At 34.1% G+C, this 21,390-nt stretch overlaps 2 protein-coding genes across 3 annotated transcripts; one reads left to right on the forward strand and one right to left on the reverse strand.

Annotated features, from left to right (window-relative positions):
• Positions 1-4,325: 4,325 nt before the first annotated feature.
• On the reverse strand, positions 4,326-6,036 carry LOC148235499 (uncharacterized). The gene is made up of 2 exons (XM_088185839.1): positions 5,934-6,036; positions 4,326-5,115 (listed from the first exon to the last, which is right to left on the reverse strand). Exons 1-2 carry the CDS (start codon positions 5,959-5,961, stop codon positions 4,451-4,453), a joined length of 693 nt encoding a protein of 230 aa, XP_088041965.1. The 5' UTR covers positions 5,962-6,036; the 3' UTR covers positions 4,326-4,450.
• Positions 6,037-9,458: 3,422 nt separating this feature from the next.
• Positions 9,459-19,673, forward strand: S6k (Ribosomal protein S6 kinase). Of its 2 annotated transcripts, XM_088185846.1 has the most exons (10): positions 9,459-9,680; positions 10,467-10,504; positions 10,688-10,946; positions 11,009-11,142; positions 11,211-11,402; positions 11,652-11,742; positions 11,818-12,066; positions 16,511-16,618; positions 16,683-16,954; positions 17,109-19,673. In XM_088185846.1, coding segments are annotated over exons 1-10 (1,431 nt in total). In that variant the 5' UTR covers positions 9,459-9,593; the 3' UTR covers positions 17,110-19,673. The 2 variants fall into 2 exon arrangements, with proteins under 2 accessions (XP_088041972.1, XP_088041973.1); XM_088185847.1 differs by lacking the exon at positions 17,109-19,673 and having other exon boundaries at positions 16,683-16,955.
• The last annotated feature ends 1,717 nt before the right edge of the window (positions 19,674-21,390 follow it).

Consider the following 21,390-nt stretch of genomic DNA (forward strand, 5'->3'; position numbering starts at 1 on the left):
CTTATTTCAATTTTTTAAATTATCAATGATATTTTTATAAATAGCAAAAAATTATTATAAATAACAAACATTAATTAAAAAGAACATTTTCATTGTATAAGTAATACTTTATAAATACAAAAATATTTATATAAATAGCAAAAAAATATACTCTTTTTTTGATATTATCAATATCGTTGATGAAAATCTCTTGTAAAAGTGTGCATTTTTCGTTTTATTTTATTAAATAATTTTGAAGTAGTTTTTCTTTCCAATATTTTAAGATGAGTATTGTAGTGAAATTAAAAAAATACATGGGCAGCGTTTATAATTAAATGAGATAAGAAGTTTACAAAAGGTGGTTGATGAAAAATTTTGTCGTTGAGAAGCGGGCGATGAGTCAATTAAGCTTGAGAATCTATGGATTAAAGCACGGCCAGGCAGTATTTGTTTACTCTACGCTGAAGCAGGAAGTAAGCGGGTGCCACAGAAAGAGTCTAAGCTTTATTTTTCGAGCCTCCACAGCAACGGGTCGCCGCCGGGGCTTCGCCCTTGGCTGATCAGTCCTACTCATTAAGGACTCCAACCCCAGAGAGAACCCGACGACAGAGATTCACTCTCGGCTAGTCGGGTTCACACAGAAGGCACCTTCTGGAGAGAGCCTCCCGTTAGCGCCAACAAGAGACTGTAGCCCTCAAATCTGCATCCACGGAGAGAAGATTGATTTGAATAGAATTCGCTAGTTGATAGCAATGCAAAATTATTAATCCCTTCTAAATACCACCTTACACACATATCTTTTTATGAGTGTAATCCATCTTGGGTTCGTATTTTCCTTGTCCTTATGTATTGGTACCATAAATGCATTTATTTACCAAATCCCGTAAAGTGTCGTTATCCAGCTTTTCGCGCCTCTCCTTCTAATTTATTTACAAAGGAAAAAATGCTGAATCGAAATGTAAAAAAGCATGTCCGAATTCTAAAGTACTTTTCGGATAGTAAAGAAGTAATGTCTGTGATTGAAATTCCACTTGCTGTTAGGAAGTGGAGTGCCTAATTAAGAAAAGAAACGTGCATTGTAGCATTTAGTATCATGATTTGGCACGCCCCTGTCCCAAAAACAATTGTATTAATAAGTGTATATGCTGTGGAACAAATAATGTTGATTTAAGGATTAAAAAAATGAAATATTCTACGCATAAAAAAATAATAGTAAAAAATACATGAAAATGTTAAATTTTATTGTAAAAAATTTCTTACGCATTTATGCTTAAAATATTGTATAAATTAATTGGTTACGGTATATATTAATACAATATAACTATGCAGTATCAAGTATACAACACTGTTTCAACACTCAATTGAAAATATTACAAATTAAAAATTTGAGAGAAACGGACAAAAATTGAAGTGATATGAGAAATCGCTTTTATTGTTTTTAAATTCATTTTTGGTTACCATTACCAAAAATTTGTGTATAATATAGCAATTTCAATATTTCATACTTTGGGAATTGCTTATTTAAAAATTTAATTTGGTTAATATATTCAAAAGCAAATGTTTCGCAATTTCAGTAACATTTTCAGTTATGCAATCACTTTAATCAAGACAATATAAATAATCTTAAAATACGGTTATGATATATTATATAATTATTATTCATTATATGAATACAAAATTTATTCTTACCATGTTGTCTTAGTAAAAGCTAATGATACAGTTAAAATCAGAGTATAATCTACATATTAATTGAGGAATCTTATACTTATGACATTTTTTTGTTGTTGTACAATTAGATTTTAAATTTAATATTATTTTTTATATATTAGAAACATATGTACATATAATTTTAGACACAATTCAGATCCTGACATTTGTGTTTTAATATTTTTGTTTAAATAATAAAACTAGTAGGAATGTTCGTTTAACGAAAACTTATTTTACAAAACAGAGTAGATAGAAAAAATTGAAAAGGAAAAGTAAAAATACTATGAAAGGTTTGGACGCTTCAGTCTTAATCCAAAGCCGCCTAAAGAATCTCTCTGAGATTTATTATGCTATAAAACATGCCTTATCTATGATATCATTAATCTTGTGATCATATATATACTTTAACTTTATTTTAGACAAAAATAGTCGAGTCTACTACTTAATGTTAAGTCATCTGTTTAAAAATAGTTTTTAAATAGGTCAGATTTGAAACCTGAAATAGCTCAAAATTTTGGATCTTAAAATGAGAAACCGTAGTTTTTTAATTGAAACCGATCGGATAGATTTCGCGTATGTGAAAGGAAAGAATATTATGTTTTAAGTTTTATTACAGTTTTAAACGCTTCACTTTTTTTGTCTAAGGGCAATATTTACTGAGTGTCCACAAAAATGAGGTTTAGAGAAAAAGCCTAACTATAAAAGTTTTTGTACATATTTTTTTATAACTTATCTGTTGATTTTTTACTAAATATTATTTTGAAGCTCTTTTGTAATGATTAATGTCGGTGTTTAACTATTTTTTATCAATGTAAAAAAATATGATTTTTAATATTTATTTCGAAAAAATTATTGACGAAGGGATAAAAATAACTGGAGTCTCACTCTATAGCTGCGATACAGTAATTATATGATAGTTATAGAGGGTTTGTAAACGTTCACTAACGAAGTAAAAAAAAGCATGATTTTATGAATATATGCAAACAAAACGGATGACTCGATTTGCTACTAAGACAAAGTTCCACTATAAAATACAAAAAATAAATATAATTGGGATGCACTCTAAACAAAGGCTGTGAAAGTCAGGACAACATTTTTTGAGGTCATAACTTCAGGTTGCTTTTAAAAATGTGTTATCTGTGCTTCTCTATTGAATAGAAGTGTGGACGTTCACAGAGAAGGCGATCAAGCGGCTAGAAGCCTTTAAAATCTGGATCTACAAATGTATCAGTTGGATGAACAAAATGAAATATGTGGAAGTTAGTTTAGCTTAGCAGAACACCTTTCAGACATTCGAAAGTCATCATCATCATTCTTAAAACCATTTTCTTCATTAACTGCGAAAGTTCCTTTGTAATTATCGTACAGCCACCTGAAACAAACTTTCACTAAAGGTGATATGGAGGTGGTGCTAATAATTAATGCGATTGGCTTTTTTTGGTGTATCTCCCATTCGCCCAAGCTATCTGGAAGGAGCATTATAAAATATGTGACACTATGTTCCATCAGCAATCACTCTTGAACCAGCACCTACATTTTTGAGAAATCATAATTTTAAACATACCAGCTCTTCTGGCGTCTATCTGGCTGCAAAACTCAAACGTCTGGAATCAGACACCAGAATAAAATAATTAATAACAAGGCGTTAAAAGAAGCTTGTAATGATTCTGTTAAAATATTAAAAATACCTGTTTTTCACAAAAGAAAAAATGTCAGAATCATATTTTTGATATTTTGTGTTTTTTTTTACTATGGAGTAGAAACCTAAAAACGCCAATCAAAAACTTTCGGAGAAGTATAGCTATTTTAAAAACGACAATGATAGTTAAAAAATGTGTAAAAGTTGCGTTAGAGATTTAAAGGACAAATTAAAAGGTACTCGGATAATGAACAATGTCATCATAAATACGCCGGTAGTTAGTTCCTACGAATAACCACCATCCATTTGACATAAAATCTGTTTTTTAAAAGTATTGTTAATGGTGATGAGAAGTGAATCATGTACAATCCAAAAAACGACAATAGCGACTTTCTTCAAAACCAGTACCTGCTTTGAACCCTCGGCTATCAATGACCCCAATAAAAGGTTTTATTTGTGATTCGTAAGATATTTTAGGAGTACTCCATCGTGAATTATTAAAACCAGGTCAAATCACCACATTTTGGAACATCTCCCATATTCATCTGATATTGCACTTTGGCATTTTTTTGTGCATTAACTGAACCGAATTCTCTTGGACATATTCTTAAAAATTTACCTTATCTGTGAGATAGATTATAGACAACGTTTACAATTATTTAGCAAAATAATATTATACATATTTATTGAAATAATTATTTTTCATTACAAAAAGCGGCATTTCTTTTCAGTATACTGAATTGTTTAATTTGGAATATAACAGTTTTCGATGACACAACAGCCCTAAAAATAAAAATTTGGTATCAAGTTAAAAAATCCTCGAGGTAAAAGAAGCATTCAAAAACGTTCTATGCCTGCTTTTTTAATAAAAAAAATTTAAATGTCCTTTCGCACGCTAGAAATCTGCAAGATTCTTATGCTAGCTATAAGAAGAATTTGTAGTTTCCTTTCGAAGAACTATAAATATTATTTTTTTTTTTTAATAAGTAATACTTTGTAATTTTACTTGAAATGTTTTATTTAATTTTTTTAAATCATTGCATATAAATACAAATGATTTCCTTTTTTTATTTAATTTTTAAGTAATCCTGAAATAAATCAAAAGTGAAAGTAAACGCTATGCAGTTATTTGTATTTCACGTTAGGAAAGTCATACGACATACTACTTGAATGTAAATTGATTCTACAAAGACTGTAAAATCTTTTACAAGTTTTAGATAAGCGAATCATATCCATGAGATCTAACTGAACAAATATTCTTATTAACACCTCAAGAGGTAAACTTTCCAAAGCGCTATCGCTATATCCGATGCTGGAGGACAGATTTGCACGTCCTGGAATCGCAATGTCGTTTCTGATTTTAAAATACAACTTTTTGGCATATTTGGATAGATACACCACGTTTGCATCGCCGCGCACGATCGTAAACTTGTTGGTCGGACCGAACGAATACGATTTGCTGAATAAGGTTAAAGTGGTCTCACACAAAAAGTTGACTGTGAATATATCACTGCATACGTTTACGACAACCAGTTCGCCGAAAATTTCCCGTTTCGCGAAATTCGACGGTCTCATTTTGCATTTCAGTATTTTCAATTTCAAATCCACGTTCCAATTCGGTATATTAAATGTGTCGTTTTGGCAGGCTCGAGAAGAGACAGCTTCCATGTCGCTCGCGTACAGGACTGCGTACACAAACGAAGCGAACGTATTCAACGAACATTCGGGGTCTTGTTGATGTTTATACAGGATTCGGAAAGCATTCGCAAGTTTAGGATGATTCCATCTTTCTGAAATTAAAAAAAAATAATTTAAACGATTGAAACAACCTTTTTCATTTCGTCCAGGTGCAAATTGCACATAATTTGCACGTGGATATATCGAGCCGGAATTAATTTATCGAGAGACGAAACTCTAGTACTGAATTTGAATTTGTACTTTAAATCAATCGTCTGACTTATATACGAGATATCTCTATCGTCGAGAAACGAGAAGGAAAAGAAGTTTCTCAAAAATGATGAAAATTGATGCCATATTCTATTTATAAAAAATGATATGAAGAAAATAAAAGATTATTTTAAGTAAAAAGTACATGTATTTTCAGGGTGGTTTATTTTATTTTTAGCTTGCAAAATGCAAACAACAAAAACGTGTTGGTTAACCGATAAGAAAATTAGTACAAGTTGAAATAAATTACTAATTAATTAATTTTCATTAAATTGCATATGGTAGATTGGGTAAAAAATACTATATTATTTTTCAGATTTAAACAAATAATAAGATAACAAAATCTAATTTAGATACATTTAAATTTGTATGTATATGTTTGCAAAAAAAGAATATAGTTTGATTATTAAAAATCGGTTAATTCCTCTAATCCGCCATTGGTGGCGATTACCAAATAACAAAAAAATGTGATTCACCTCATTTTCAATAAGCTTTCAATAAGCGATGGGAATAAATTGAATAATGTGCGCGATTTTCAGAACAAAGGTATTACTCCAGAATGTTCTCGGCGTAGTAACTTTATACTTATTTCCCATCGGCATATCATAATTATATTATTATACTTATTTTTTACTCTTTTTAATAATGTTAAAACGTTCACCTTTTGCAGCATTGCGTCGATCTGACATAATCGTAGCTGTAAAAGCCAAGCTCGATATCTTTATTCTGACATATCAGTGTTACCACCTAACAAAATTGCGTTCATTTTATTAAACATTTTATCTATGTCAGTACTCTAAATTAATAAATAACAAGATTCTTGCATTTCCCTAGACCCTAGTTTCTCTACATAGTTTTGGTTTCGAGACGATTTATTTCATTTCATCTTCTCACTCGTAGATTTCCATCGTGTCTTGGAATTGAAAAAAAATATTTACATGTTTTAAATATGGCAAAATACTGTTCGAGAAATAGGATTTTTATTTTAAAAAACACAACTTTTTCCTTTTTAGGTTTAAAATAAATATCTCGTTATTAGCGGGTAATCCAATTAAAGTTTTATATGTTGCAGAAGTGTAAATCAGACAGTTGTCAATAATCACGCGTGCTCAAAGTGTCACATGTTAGTTTGCAACCACACATTTACCAAATGGATTGCTTAACCACCACTCAACAAGGTAAAATTTTGCAATTGTTCTGCAAAAAAAATCTGTACAAATTGTGTATGGTTTTATATATTACGGTCAATCTCATCGTCCTACCGAGGGAAAAATTCCTAACGTAATAAAAAAAATCTAAAGTAAAATCAAATAAGGCCTGTGCATCATCGTTCAGTCAAAAATATTTCTGCTGTGTGTGAAAGTGTGCCCGAAGACCCGAAAACTTCCGTATAAAATTTAGATAATTCAAGAACTGAAGTCCAGTGACTATAGACAATAAAAAATTTGCGCAGATTGAGTATTGAAAAATTATTGGCTTGTTTATTAAGCCATTCAAGAAAAAATTTATAAGTTTCATAGAAATTAGTTACCTCACTATGAATCGTTTCAATTGCACTTCTTGATTCTGCTGCTTCTAAATGTTAAAATGGCAGGAAATGTATCTTTTATTTTTATTTTTCTATATTTATAGTTTTTTAGGGGTGGTGATGATGGCGGGTGGCAATGAGACACAGATTGAGCCGCTGCAGTAATATTTATTTAACGGTTTACGGTGTTTACATGGTTAGAATGGGGCGGACGCGCGACGGCACGCGTCCGAACCCTTACAAGCTTGCCGGAAGAGAGGGAGCCGTCACAACACCGCTATTTCTGCGCCGACCAGTTTTGGCCATAACAAATCTATATTGGCCCCCATAGTTTATTCTAATGCTTTCAAGTTCTCTTTGACTTTGATAAATTATATTCCATCGAGGTCCAATAAAAGATTTTTTTAGAACTGAAGCGGTCGTGGGGTTACGCTTCTGTTTTGTAGTTATCAGCAGTCCGGTTGACGATCTGTGATAGGACGTTTGTACAGCGAACTGTACAAAGTGGCCCTTATGAAATCGTCCGGTACGTTCTTGACACGTGTTGACTGGGATCCTTCGACAGTCGTCGATATTAAACCTCGAGCGCGTGTCCTGGAGATGGTTGCTCGAACAGGAGGCGAGGTGTAGAATCCGTGTAGTCCAGTGAGTGTTGCAGTGTCAGAAGTCCTGAGTAGAATGTGTTTTGTCTCCCCGTGAGCCTTTTAGCGCCGCCTTATAATCCCGGTCGGGTGCGCAACGGTATCCCCACTCCGCGCGTTGCTTGCGGTGGCGGGGGTGCGGTGTGGTTGTACAACGCCGCTTAGTTCGGGCGCGCGGCTCAGCGGGACAATCACTTTCACTTTATGCTGCGTCACGGACGGTCGTCTCGGGGTCCCCATAGTACTCCCCCTCTTAGCAATTTACAGTTGCGGAATTTAACCAAGAGGAGAAGCTGAGGCTCGTTCAGACTGATGTGGTCTCGTGCGCAGCGTGGGTCAGTGCAGATGGAAGCAGAACCAGTTGGTTGATGATTGTGTGGACGTATGTACAGCGAACTGTACAAAGTGGCCCTTACGAAACTCTCAGCTAACAGAAAAGTAGGGGTCCGGGGTCCGTTTGTCACTTGTGCATGACATTTTCCTCCGTGTGCATACTTTTACCTTAAAATATAAAGAAAAATATTATTACTGCAATTAAAAAATATATTTCAAGATACTGGCTGTCCGTTGCTGTATTTTGTGTAGACTCGTCTGTCGTTGGTTGAAGTTGTTGCCGAAAATGTGAACAGTATCCCAAACGTTTCGGGAATTTCACTGTTTAGCCAAATCGTGTCTGATTAAGTTTACAGTCGAAACTTAGACAAAGAATTGGTGTTGCTGTTGGAGATGTGTCTCCAAATAGTGTGCGGAGCTGTGTATGTGGCACTCGGAGGTCCCGGCCGGCTAGGAAGTTCCCAGCCGCGTCCACAGGAAACTCTTCGCAGTGGAGTTGCATTGCAGCGGGTCGTCGTTTAGTTTGTGGTTGAAACTGAAACGATCAGTCGGTGCTGCAATCCGTTGCTAAGTTTATAGTCGAAACTTAGACGGGCGTTGTCGTTGCTGAAGATGTGTCTCCAGACAGTGTGCGGAGCTGTGTATGTGGCACTCGGAGGTTCCGGTCGGCTAGGGAGTTCCCAGCCGCGTCCACATGAAACTCTACGCAAGCATGTGTGATGGTCATCGTTGGTTGCGGGTTGGTTGAAACACTGGTATTGGCTGGAGAATCCATCACGTCGGGGTCACCAATGAAGCGGTCGTGGGGTTACGCTTCTGTTTTGTAGTTATCAGCAGTCCGGTTGACGATCTGTGATAGGACGTTTGTACAGCGAACTGTACAAAGTGGCCCTTATGAAATCGTCCGGTACGTTCTTGACACGTGTTGACTGGGATCCTTCGACAGTCGTCGATATTAAACCTCGAGCGCGTGTCCTGGAGATGGTTGCTCGAACAGGAGGCGAGGTGTAGAATCCGTGTAGTCCAGTGAGTGTTGCAGTGTCAGAAGTCCTGAGTAGAATGTGTTTTGTCTCCCCGTGAGCCTTTTAGCGCCGCCTTATAATCCCGGTCGGGTGCGCAACGGTATCCCCACTCCGCGCGTTGCTTGCGGTGGCGGGGGTGCGGTGTGGTTGTACAACGCCGCTTAGTTCGGGCGCGCGGCTCAGCGGGACAATCACTTTCACTTTATGCTGCGTCACGGACGGTCGTCTCGGGGTCCCCATAGAACCTTCAAAATTGACGTTATTCCTTCTCAACGACGACAGCAAAGGGGGTTTTGAGTTAACGAATTTCCATAATTTTGTTGGATTTTCACAATCCATAACATAGCTACGATGGCAATCGCAAATCACAATCTCAGAGTACGAAATTGTTTCTAGATTTTATGTATAACATATATCTTTCTAAGAACTGCAGTTAACTCTTTCGAAAACCAATTATCAAGGATATTCTCAAGAGAGTCTCATTGGTTGTTTATTAAACGGGAGATAAGTTAAAATTGTCCAAGTGAAAAATAAATGAAATTGAACATATCATCGATAAATATTTAATATTATTAAAAGTAATATTAGTTGAAAATTTGTTACTGCGTTAGTATTGGAACGCGCAGAAAAAAAGATGGTCGGAAATAACGCCGCTTGGACCTAGTCGTTTGCTGTCTCGCCGCGCGGCGGTCGACGTCGAGTGCACGGCGTACACGGTACACCTTGGTCTTCGTTCTCCTCTGACGCGAACGACAAGACAGATCGGGGGTGGGTCTCCGCGACGGATCAGCGACGCCATGGCGGGCGTGTTCGACCTGGAGCTGCACGACGCTGACGCGGCGCTCGTGGATTCCGACGACGACGACGCCATCCAAGTGGACGAGGTGACCGCTCTCGCCTTCGCCCCTGCCCCCGCACCCGCATCCCATAAACCGTCTGACGTTTGCGCCATGTGCCGCGCCAACTGTCATCCGAAACGCCTCAGACCGCGGCCAACTTCACTCCGCTGCGTATCGCTCCTTTTCCTTTTCTCTATTATCGTCTTGAATCCTCCGCCGCCGCCGCTTATGTAACTCCGCGGGCCTTATCGCCGCATGTTTATCTTTCTCATTTAGAGGTCGTCTAATCCCGAGTCATGATCAGACCGTCGATGCTGATGACAGACTGCAATTGTAGATAACGTGGCAAAATACTTAAATCGACTTGAAATTATTTGTCAAAACAGTGAACACCCCATGAATAACTCTCATAGTTGTATATGGTATGTAGGACACAAACGAAACGGAAATGTTTCGACCATCTGTCAAAATAATTCTGAACACCTAAAGCTCTTATTTATCTGTTTATGTTACACAACCCCTTCATGGTCATGCCAGAGTTAACTAAAATTTGGATTTTGTGAATTCTGAATTACCAATGTTAGTATGGACTTCTGTCAATTTGCTTTGACATTCTCGGAAATACATTCCTGATCAAAAACTATTGTATATAAAATAATTATTCTTATTTGATAAATCTTTTTTAATAAAATAATATTTAATACTTTTTTTGCATATTTTTCATTCTGTCCCCTATTTTATTACTTTTCTAGTTTAGTCTTGAATTAAACGAGTGATAAAATTCTTGTATCAATGTCACTACAATTTTATAATAATTGTTTTTATTTTCAGGTTGACTTTGACGCTGAATATGTCGACCCCTTCAGCCAGTAAGCGACAACTGCCTTCTATTTCTTATATTTATATACATTTTAATTTTACTTTTATCATACATTTTAACCTTTTGATCTATTATATTTTAAAAAACGTAATATTCTTCGTACAAATTTAGTTTTTTTTTTTTCCAGCACTAATCTTGTTACGGTATAATTTTAGAAACGTTAATATTGCAGATTGGAAGGTTCCGAGACCATTCAATTGTCCGAGGCCAACGTCAACCCGGCGAAAACTTGCTTGGGACCCTCCGACTTCGAGTTGAGGAAAGTCCTAGGGAAAGGTGGCTATGGAAAAGTTTTCCAGGTCAAAAAGACCACCGGCGCCGACGCCGGCGCGCATTTCGCGATGAAAGTACTGCGCAAAGCTTCCATAGTTAGAAACCAAAAAGACACCGCCCACACTAGAGCCGAGAGGAACATATTAGAGGCCGTCAAGGTATAATCGTCGCACGGATGGATCCGTATCGAGCTCTTTAACATTGATTGACAATTTTTCAGCATCCGTTCATAGTGGAATTGGTGTACGCCTTCCAAACCGGCGGGAAGTTGTACCTAATTTTAGAATATTTGAGCGGTGGCGAGCTTTTCATGCACTTGGAAAGGGAAGGTATATTCTTAGAAGACACGACATGGTAAATATCGACGTTGTCGACTAATATATTCTATGAATAAATATTAATTTTTAATTTAACTTTTTAAGCTTTTATTTGTCGGAAATAATATTGGCGCTGGAGCATCTGCACAGCCTAGGCATAATCTATAGAGATCTAAAACCTGAAAATATATTATTAGACGCACAGGGTCACGTCAAATTGACCGACTTCGGTCTGTGCAAAGAACACATCCAGGCCGGGATAGTCACGCATACTTTCTGCGGAACTATAGAATATATGTTAGTATGACGGAAACTTGAATGCTGATTTTTGCAGTGATAATATTCTATCGATACGCTAAAACTTCTCTCTTATTTTATATTCCAAATATATGTAATTTAACAACTAAATTTTTATGTCATCTGACAATATGCTAAATGAAATAATTAATCTTTGCGGAATAACAAAAATCTCAGCGTTTAACTTGGCTATCCGTTAATTTAATTTATTACTTTAGTCGTTTATAAAATTTTATTTAATTATTTTAGGGCTCCAGAAATTTTAACGAGGCGAGGACACGGCAAAGCCGTCGACTGGTGGAGCTTAGGCGCTTTAATGTACGACATGCTCACCGGTCAAGTAAGTCGTCTAATCGAAGCGTATATTGGATCTACTGTTTCGACTCGAATAACTTTATACGCTGTAATTTTTCAGCCTCCATTCACTAGCGCAAATCGTAACAAAACAATAGAGAAAATTTTATCTGCAAAACTAGTTCTTCCCGTGTATCTAACGACCGAAGCCCAGGATTTAATGCGTAGATTAATGAAGAGGAATCTCAAGAACAGACTTGGAGGCGAACTGGACGACGCCGAGCCCATCAGAAGACATCCGTTCTTCAGACAAGTTTGCTGGGAGGACGTCTTCGCTAGGAGGCTCAAACCTCCCATAGAACCCAAATTGGTGAGTCTCGTCTTTAGGTCGTCTATAATTCAATTATAGCTTTCAAAGTTGCATTCATTGTGTTGTTCATACTGGGCACGAATTCTTATCGCCTAAAATTTTAATCTTTGTGTACCGTCTTATCATCTGGAACAAATATTTTTGATATCAAAGATACAGCATGTTAAGGAGATTGCTTACATATCCAAAGAACCGTCGAACACAGATAGAGGAAATTATCAATCGATTAAAATGAATCGGTATTTTCAAAAATGTTCTACTTCAATAATTTAATTGACACTTCCTTTTGCACTGAGCTTTAACATTTGACTGTAGATATGTAATGTTTTTATTTAACTCTTAAAACTCCTATGTCAAGGTGGATTAGTATACATTTTTTTAAAGCTATTTTCTTATATTTTTTTTGAAACATTCAAGAAGGGACGCATTTCTCATTTTACGACCAAACATCCATTCATTCAACATCTGGTATTAAAAAAATGTCTGGTGTCATTCGGCCGACGCGTCGGGTGCTGATACGATAGTGTATTGCTGTGAGCATCTTGGTTATTTTTACAGTAATTCATTCTTATTTGGACTATACTTACGTTTCAATAGTTTTATCCGCGTTTATTTATATTAAATTTATAATCCAGAAGAATGTCTCAAACTATCAAAAAATAATTAAAGGTAGCGATGATGATGATGATGATGATGACTAAATGAATATTTTAGATGAAGCTTAATAATAATTAGAAACATCCAAAGATGTTCTCTATGGAACTTACTTTACTTTGGAGTTATTCACACCATATGTGATAAATTTCAATCTGAAGAAAGAGATCTTTCTGGAAAATCGAGTGCAACGAGTTATACAAATTACAAGTGACAGTAAAGATAATGATTATCCTGTCTTAACTTTAATTGCTTCCATTTCATCACCATGGAAAGATATAACAAATAAGGACAAATATTAACCTGTAATTAATTTTTCAACTGGCACAAACACTACGTCTAAAATAAATTAGTACTCACTCCACGCAGTTGTTACTCCCCATTGCATTTCCCGTGCTGCTCAAACCCAAACCTAACCTAAACAAATTAACCATTATACCGTTATTATATTCGTTTAGGTTAGGTTTAAATTTGAACAGAAAATGGACATTTTGCAACTCGAGTTTAAGCGTGGCGCCGTGCTAACTAACAAGTACCAAAAATTTTATGGATGCACTGTTTAATTTTTTTTGAAGAAACCAATTTGTTTGTATTATTCCGATTTTATGAAATTGCTTATTACGTGAACGAGCAAAAATTTGCCTAATTCATGAAAAGTGCAAGCTCATTGCCTTATTCGTGAATTAGACAAATTATCTGCAGAATGCATGCATTAAGCCAATGAAATAGTAACATTCCGGTAGTGTTTTTTGGAACTAAGCCAAATGTCATTTTTGACAGTTGCGAAATGTCACATTTATTGAAGGGTCCAAATTATTTGCTCCTATAAAGTGTACAAATAGTATTGCCGTTAAAAATAGTTTACCATATACTTATACTTATGTATGTATATGAAAAACGACGTATTATTGCGAAACTTGTAAAAAATATCTTATTTTAAAAATGAATTTGTCAAGTATACCTAAATATATGTAGTGGATCCTCAAGGGATCCGGTCGAGGTTCGAAAGTGAAATGAAAGAACGATATGGCGTGGCGTTGTTTATTTGCAGCGGCGTCGCGGTAGGACGGGTTAGCGTCAGTCCTCACCGTACGACTGCCGGCTGCCAGCGAAAGAAGAGCGTTTTGCAGCAAACAGGCTGCTTTATAGGCACGCTCTCGGCCTTAACAATGTTTATGTTGGCCATTACCCAGTATACAATATAATGACTTAATACTACAGCTTATATACTAACTTAATCCTACATATATATTAACACTTTTGCTCCGGGTCACGTGGAAACCGCATCAATTAAATTTTTTGCGTAATTTCAGGTAACGCGTATTCCGCGTCATTTGTTGTATGAAACTTTACTACGCAAAAAATATATGACATTGAATTTAGTTTCAACCTTCGACAGTAGGTGATAAATATAATATTAAATTAATATAATATATTTATTAGTGGTGGCAAAACTTGCTAATATTGTTTAAATATTATAGTAACATACTTGACTTTCATTTACCCTTGTGTGTGATTTACACCATTATTTTCACCCTGATGAATTCTTACGTATTATTTGAGGGTTTTACTAGTGGCATTAAATATCTTCGGAAGATTATTTATATTTTATTTTTTTGTGTCTGTTGATATATTACGTATTTATTTATATTTTTAGTTATATTTGCTTATTCAATTATTTTAATTAAAATAAATAAATATATGTATTTTTTTAATCCATCAATGGTTTTAAACTATTGGTAAAGTTTTATTTTAAATATCATATTTTGGTTATTCGCGAATAGAAAAATATGTTTTTATTTAAAACTTCAAAATAATAATATAATATGTACAATAACTCAAATTTATTTACATTAGTATTATATTAGTATATTTTTTTAGTGCCTTTCGTTATTTCCAAAAGCACGACTTCGTAATTTTGTGTAGTTTGAAAGTTTCCAAAAAACAAACTCCAAAATAGTATACGGAACACAGATTGAGTACAATCGAAAAAGTATTTAATCGAATACTTCAGGTTAAGAAGAAATAGTCCTTAAAGATTTATTTTATAATTCCTACTAATTTTAAAATTATGTCAATTTTTCCAAAATAATGCATATTTTTGTAAGTGTTTAAAACTACCCCACTACAGTAGGACTTTAACATAATTTCTACCTGACGCTAAAGTGTTAAAACCTGATTTTTTTAACCTAGTATTACCTTAAACATAATTATTGACAAATTCACTTGAAGTTTCTAGAACACTTGAAAAACCTTTGGAGTTCAAGGGTTAAATTATTTTTATATACCGGTGTTGATCACGAGAGAAGCTTTGATCACTTGAATCAATAAGTCCTTGTGATTTATTTATTATCATGGCGAATTTTGAATTGAAGCTGCTTAAAGTAAGGAAATAAATCTTTAGAAATCAATCTGTCTCTTGCCTGTTAACACTTAACCGACGAGTCAATTTGATGGTAATCCACAGGACAAGTAGTTTCTACCGTTTTTGACCACTGATGTGTAACGACGGGTTAAGCAGTTTCTAACCACAAAACAAGTCTTTTTTGCTGTGAATGAATGTTTGTACTATAATTATTTTTGTCACACATGTAAAATGTCATTATACGCTTATGTTTTCAATCCATTTTTAATTATTTTTTATTATATCCTATAGTTCACCTGACACGTAAAATACGTTTTTGTGTCGCAGTGGAAGTTTAACCTTTAACCCTCAGTCGTTGATTAGTAGCGATTGTTTATTCTTACCGATAACTATGATATAACAAAAAAACAATTAATAAAAATAGAATTTTAGTTGACGTGGCAGACTTTATAGTTTTTATACTGATTGTGCAAATGGAACCCTTTGTATAAAAAAATCAGTTAGTAAAATTAGACCGTACATATTTTTCAAGCATGAGGAGGTTTAAAATTTTTACTGGATGCTTACTGAAATTTAATTTTATACATATGCATTTCATAAAAATAATAGAGATGTCATATTGAAGTAGCATTTATACTAATCTTTCTGAAAGCGAAAACATATTTTTTAATATCTTTAAATATGTTATATTTAGTGTTTATTTTGATTATATTTTATTTTAAATAATTTATTCAATAATCAGAACCTCAGAAGCTATCGCACGGTACACTTTTTGCGGAAAAAAATCAGCGCATTTCTTCAGCTAATACTCAAAATTAGCAATTTCTTTTTATTGAGTTTCAAGATATTCAATTTCTTTGTAAATATTTTTTTAAACTAGCAATTAATTAAAACATTTTATGATTTTAATTTTGATTTTATGCAACCCACAGATTGAAAACCACATATAAAATCATTTTAAAATATGTACCAATTCAAGTCAAAACATTTGAGAAATTTTTGCTTTTTAATTCAGAAGTTCTAATATTTTTTGTTAAAAATCTGTTGCACGAAATATCCCATTGTCACACATCATGCGGCGAAAAAAACGAACTGTCTTTTAAATGTTTGTTATTATTGTGTTTGATGCTTTCACAACCAACTACGTTCTGTAGCACAATTTTGCTGGATCCTAACTTCTCAGCAGCATAATAGGGCTACCGACTTTCATGTTTACTTTTGCTTGTGGTAACAAAATTAACGCCCTACAACTGGCATTGAAAAATTATCTGTGGAAAGTCGTGTACTATAAGTAATGATAACCTTACGTAAAAATTTATTATTGCTAGAATGTTCCATTCACAAAATTTTAGCAATATGGACATACAAAAGTACAAACTACTCGTTTCTATTACTTTGATGCTAATGTTTATGATTGATTTTTAGACCAGCGAAGATGACGTGTCACAATTTGACGTCCGTTTCACCAAACAGACGCCCATCGACTCTCCTGACGAGTCCACTTTGAGCGAAAGTGCCAATATGATATTCAAGGTATAGACATATTTCTTTTGTTTGTCGATTGCTTTGAATATTGATTGATTTTTTTTTCAATTAGGGTTTCACATATGTGGCTCCGTCGGTCCTCGAAGAGATGGACAGGCCCCGTATAGTTAATGCAAAGTCACCTAGACGTCCGTTGGGGATGAGCCATCATTTGGTTCGCGACCACGGACAATACCTGTCGCCACGGCTGGCCGGCTTCTCGCACATGCATCACATGCCAGTGGCGCACCACCACCAACACCATCCGCCGCTGCAACCGCAACCGCCCCAGCCTCACACGGTCAGCGACGAGATGATGGACGTACAGGGCGGATCTTTGATATAGTAAGTTACGATTTAAATTGACCCTATAAAGATAAGACTTTTTAGAGTAATAAAATATCTGCATAGACCTAATTTTATATATGGGTTTCTTTTTCAAATGTTGCTGAAGTCTTTTAAAAATACGTGTTTACTAATTTCTCCTTTTTTATTACAGGCGCTAAAAAACAAGACAAAGAAATATTTATGTGAAATTATATTCCTGCCGTCGATACAAATACATTTCGAAAGAAAGGCATACAATGTAATTTTGTACCATTATACTACTTGACGAATTACCTTTCGTACTATTTAATAAAAGTGTGTAAATATATGTGCATTCATGATTTTATTTATGATTAAAAAATTGAATTATTATCTATTAATATAGAATTTATATGAAAGATATTAATGTATATGTGTTGTTAATGATGGCGAATATTTTGCCTTCCTATGTGATGTCGTTGCAAAAGAGAGTAATCAATTTTATTTATTTAAAAATGTTTTTATATCACATATGGGACCAATTCATTGATACGCTGTTAATTATTTGGTTCCGTTCGAATCATATCAACGTTGTACCGATTAAATCTTTCGCATATATTTACACACTTGGTTTATTTTTTTTTTATTATACAAATTTGCATACTTGAATGTTGTTTTGACAATGTTATTATTTTTATATATTTCAATAATTATAATAATAATGAAATCGGGAGTAATTCGACTTGTTCTTGCTCAATTATAACTTATACTATGTAAAATTATTGCAATTTTTTTTAAGCTTTGCTTTTTGAAATGAAAATATATTTAAACAATACGAATAAATGAAATGTATTCAGGACTGTTGTTACTTATATCACTATTCAAAGAACCGTAATGATATTGTACGAATGTAATTTGTAAGTTGTAAATTTTAGATTGTATATATATTTTTGTAACGCAAACTTTTTTTTAATTATTGTATATGATTGCGTTCAAGTTTATTTTTTACAGAATCGATTGTCCGTGTTAAACGAGGTGCTATCCAAAAGTTCTGGATTGTAGAAATAATACAGCGAACAGTTTTTCTATGATTCCGTGCAACCATAAAAGTCAGCAAGTGTTGAGCGCTTCCTGCTTGATAATTTCGTGTTTGTACCTCAAAAAATTTGCTTCAGTTCATAGGATTATCACTGAACGTATTTTTCACTTCTTTAGTTTGAACATAGGTACGAAAAGTCGAAATAGTTTATGCGCTCTATTATAATTTTCCGCACTTTTGGGTAGCACCTCGTAAAATAATAAAAACATTGTGTCACTGTATATAGAACACCCGTAAGTTTTTACGTATTCGCGTATTAACTTACCTTTACTGATAGCAAGTTCCTGGTGCCTATACAAAAAATCAAAATGTAGAGTTTATTCTTAATGGATAATGATGAAAATGTATTTTTGCCATATAAATCAGAATATTAAAAAAAAATTATATATGCAACTCGAAAAGGATAAGAATTGAGATGGATGCCTTATAACTGTGACTATATGCCCAACATTTACGACGTAGTGTATCGTCAAATTTTTGCAGATTTTTTCTTATTTTTTTTGTAAGTGTAAAAAAGCATCGACTGAAGTATAAGCATTTATTGAAGATACCTCGTTTTTTTAATATGTATCATTCAGGGTCATAGTTCAATTTTTTAGCTACAATTACGTAGAAGTTGACGTAAATAATGGACAATAGAGATCACAAAAGCTGCAAAACTTCAGACTAATTTTTTCAATGATTTTAGAGTAAGATTTTTATTATGAAATGAACACCAAACGATAGACTGAACACAACACAACAAAATCAGTAAATATGTATTTTATCAGTATGTGTTCAATTATGTGATTTTTCTCTAAAAACTTTCGACTCGCTGTTCTTGCCATTGCAGAGGCTATTGAAACGACAACGAATATAAATTTGCTTAACAATTACGACACATCTTTTATAAACTGTTCTCGGGACTGATATTTTCCTGTTTTTTAATATTTTTTCTTTTCGTATGTTATACGTTTTATATATAATACATATATAAAAAAATAATAGTTTTTAGTTAAATTTATATCTCAATTAAATGTTGGGAATATAGAATAGTTAGCAAATTTATTTGATATGTTATATCTTGGAAATATTAGTCCTAGATATATATATTATTAATTTGTAGATAATCACAAGGTTTAAACGTGGTCTATTATTTTTACCTCAAAGTTGGATTACGTGTTAAAAAAATAACATTGAGTTGTGCGCGCGCTTCCTTGGCATTATAAAAAAAATATATATTCGATTTTTATTGTGAGTTGAGAGAAAAAGCAATCTAATCAACCTAACCTATAGAAGTTACGAAGTAATCGAATTTTATCAAATATATTTACTAATCATTTTGTTGAGTGCTTTTTTTGTATAATTAAGGTTTACGACGTAATCCTGGTATCATACAGGGAGTGGTTAAATTATATATCGTTTCTTGACACTCGGTGGTGTAATATTATTTTTTTACAGTTGTGAATTTTGTTACTGACAACAATGTTACCATAGCAATAATGATTTTGCTTTAATAAATAAATTATTTTTAATTTATACAATGCCTGTCAATGAAATAATGATTATAATATACCTGTAAGGTTATCCCTGTTACTTAAATATATTGCGTATATTTTCAGGTTTGTAAAACGTGAAAAATAAACTTTTCATAAATTTGTAATAAAATGATATATTTCACATTAGTGTTTTTATTTTACACATTCGTTAATATTATAGAAAAAATAATGGTAATATGAGGGTTCTCATTCTTCAAACTCAAGCAGTAAATTGTCGTGATCAAAAATGATCATTCATCAACAATTGAGAGAAACAAGACAATATAATGTAAAGGATGGGACCACAGAAAGGCCCTCGTTTTGGCTAGAAAAAAAAGGTTTCACATAAATAACACGCAAGGATTCTCCGGTGCATTGGACAACATTTCTTTGTTTTGAAAGGGTCATGGGAAACAATGATCACCGGAAGACAAAATGCACTGTAAGGTCACAATATTCCCGTTGCACAATTTGACCTCGGAGATGTCCATCAAGCAAACGTCACTTTCTAAAGGCGTATACATATTTCATTGTTCTAAGAAGCGAGTGCAACGATTGGCTGGATGATCGCTGTATGATTGTGATTCGTCAGCAAGCTTTGTAGCCCTGAATACTTAAAACTGGTCTCCAATGAGGAGAGGGCAGACACTGGCAGATTTGATTGTAATAATAAGTAATGAATTTGCTTGTACATGTCCTTTTATCGATGTTTACAAGTTTTAAAAATAATGAATTGTTATGTTTCATGCAATATTAGTTGAAGTGTGCGGTTGTTGTGCTGACTGCCGAGAAAGTTTAGTGACACTCGGTCCTTGGTGTCAACAATTGCCGGATCGTGTGATGGTTTATAGGTATGCTAACTATAGGAAATGGTTCCCACAATCAAAATAATACTCGAGAAGAAGTCGGCGGTTTTTCTCCTTGACCTTCGCGAGAAGCTGTCTTATCGGAATGAATTATTATGAATTATTCTCACTGTCCATTTACTCCTAATGATTGAAGTAATTAATACCTCAGTTCAATAAATTGGTACAATACAATATTGAAACATTTAGGCCCACTGTCCACGGAGACGTCGCTGCATAGACGCTTGTTGTACGCCTACTTGCTGCGTACATATAAACCAACGAAACACTGTCGAGGGAGCTGCAACGCCACGTTCACGTCGCTGCATGTAAGTTTCATGATGACAGTCGTCAAGCATGTCAGACGCCCGAGCGTATTGAACTGCGTGAACGTGTAGAAAACAATGGCAATTTCAGCTGCTAAATTTTTTCAGATCATCGAAAAGTACCAGTGTCTTCATAATAGTAATCTTGCAAGTTATGCAAGAAAAGATATTACTGAGAAAGCTTGGAGTGAAGTGGGAAGTCAAATAATAGTTCGTTAGTTTATATGTACGCAGCAAGCAAGCGTATAATAAGCGTACAATGACGAATACGCGTCTATGCAGCGACATCTTCGTGGACAGTGGGCCTTAATCTAAAATTTGGTATCTTTAGAATAGATTTAAAATATAATTTGTACATTGAAAAAAGGAATTGGATGTAACGATGTAAATATAATTAAAGAAACATGAGAAATACTAGGAACTAAATTAAATTATTCAGTAGATAAAGCACTATTTGAAGGAGAAATACATGATAATTTAAATTTTGCTACTATTAAACTTGTACCTAAAATAAAAAATAGTAAAAGGGATGGGGAAATGACACCAAATAACATGTTGCCTTGTAATGGAAGAAGTAGTATTTAAACAATAAAAGGATTTTATTATGTCACAAAACATTCTGCGTGAACAACAATCGGGACTCGGAGAAAAACATTCCACAGAGACTGCATAACAAGTAGTGATATAT

The sequence above is a fragment of the Plectrocnemia conspersa genome, unplaced genomic scaffold (assembly GCF_051122295.1).
Source record: "Plectrocnemia conspersa isolate PC_06_02 unplaced genomic scaffold, ASM5112229v1 ptg000005l, whole genome shotgun sequence".
Classification (NCBI taxonomy): Eukaryota; Metazoa; Arthropoda; class Insecta; order Trichoptera; family Polycentropodidae; genus Plectrocnemia; species Plectrocnemia conspersa.

What these genes read in the sequence shown, in the direction of transcription:
- LOC148235499 (XM_088185839.1), bottom strand. Translation starts at nt 5,961, where the DNA reads ATGTCAGATCGACGCAATGCTGCAAAAG. An exon ending in TCGACGCAATGCTGCAAAAG is followed by an intron (nt 5,116 to 5,933) that starts GTGAACGTTTTA and finishes TTTTAATTTCAG; the next exon opens with AAAGATGGAATCATCCTAAA.
- S6k (XM_088185846.1), top strand. Translation starts at nt 9,594, where the DNA reads ATGGCGGGCGTGTTCGACCTGGAGCTGCACGACGCTGACGCGGCGCTC. An exon ending in ACATATTAGAGGCCGTCAAG is followed by an intron (nt 10,947 to 11,008) that starts GTATAATCGTCG and finishes ACAATTTTTCAG; the next exon opens with CATCCGTTCATAGTGGAATT. An exon ending in TGCGGAACTATAGAATATAT is followed by an intron (nt 11,403 to 11,651) that starts GTTAGTATGACG and finishes TAATTATTTTAG; the next exon opens with GGCTCCAGAAATTTTAACGA.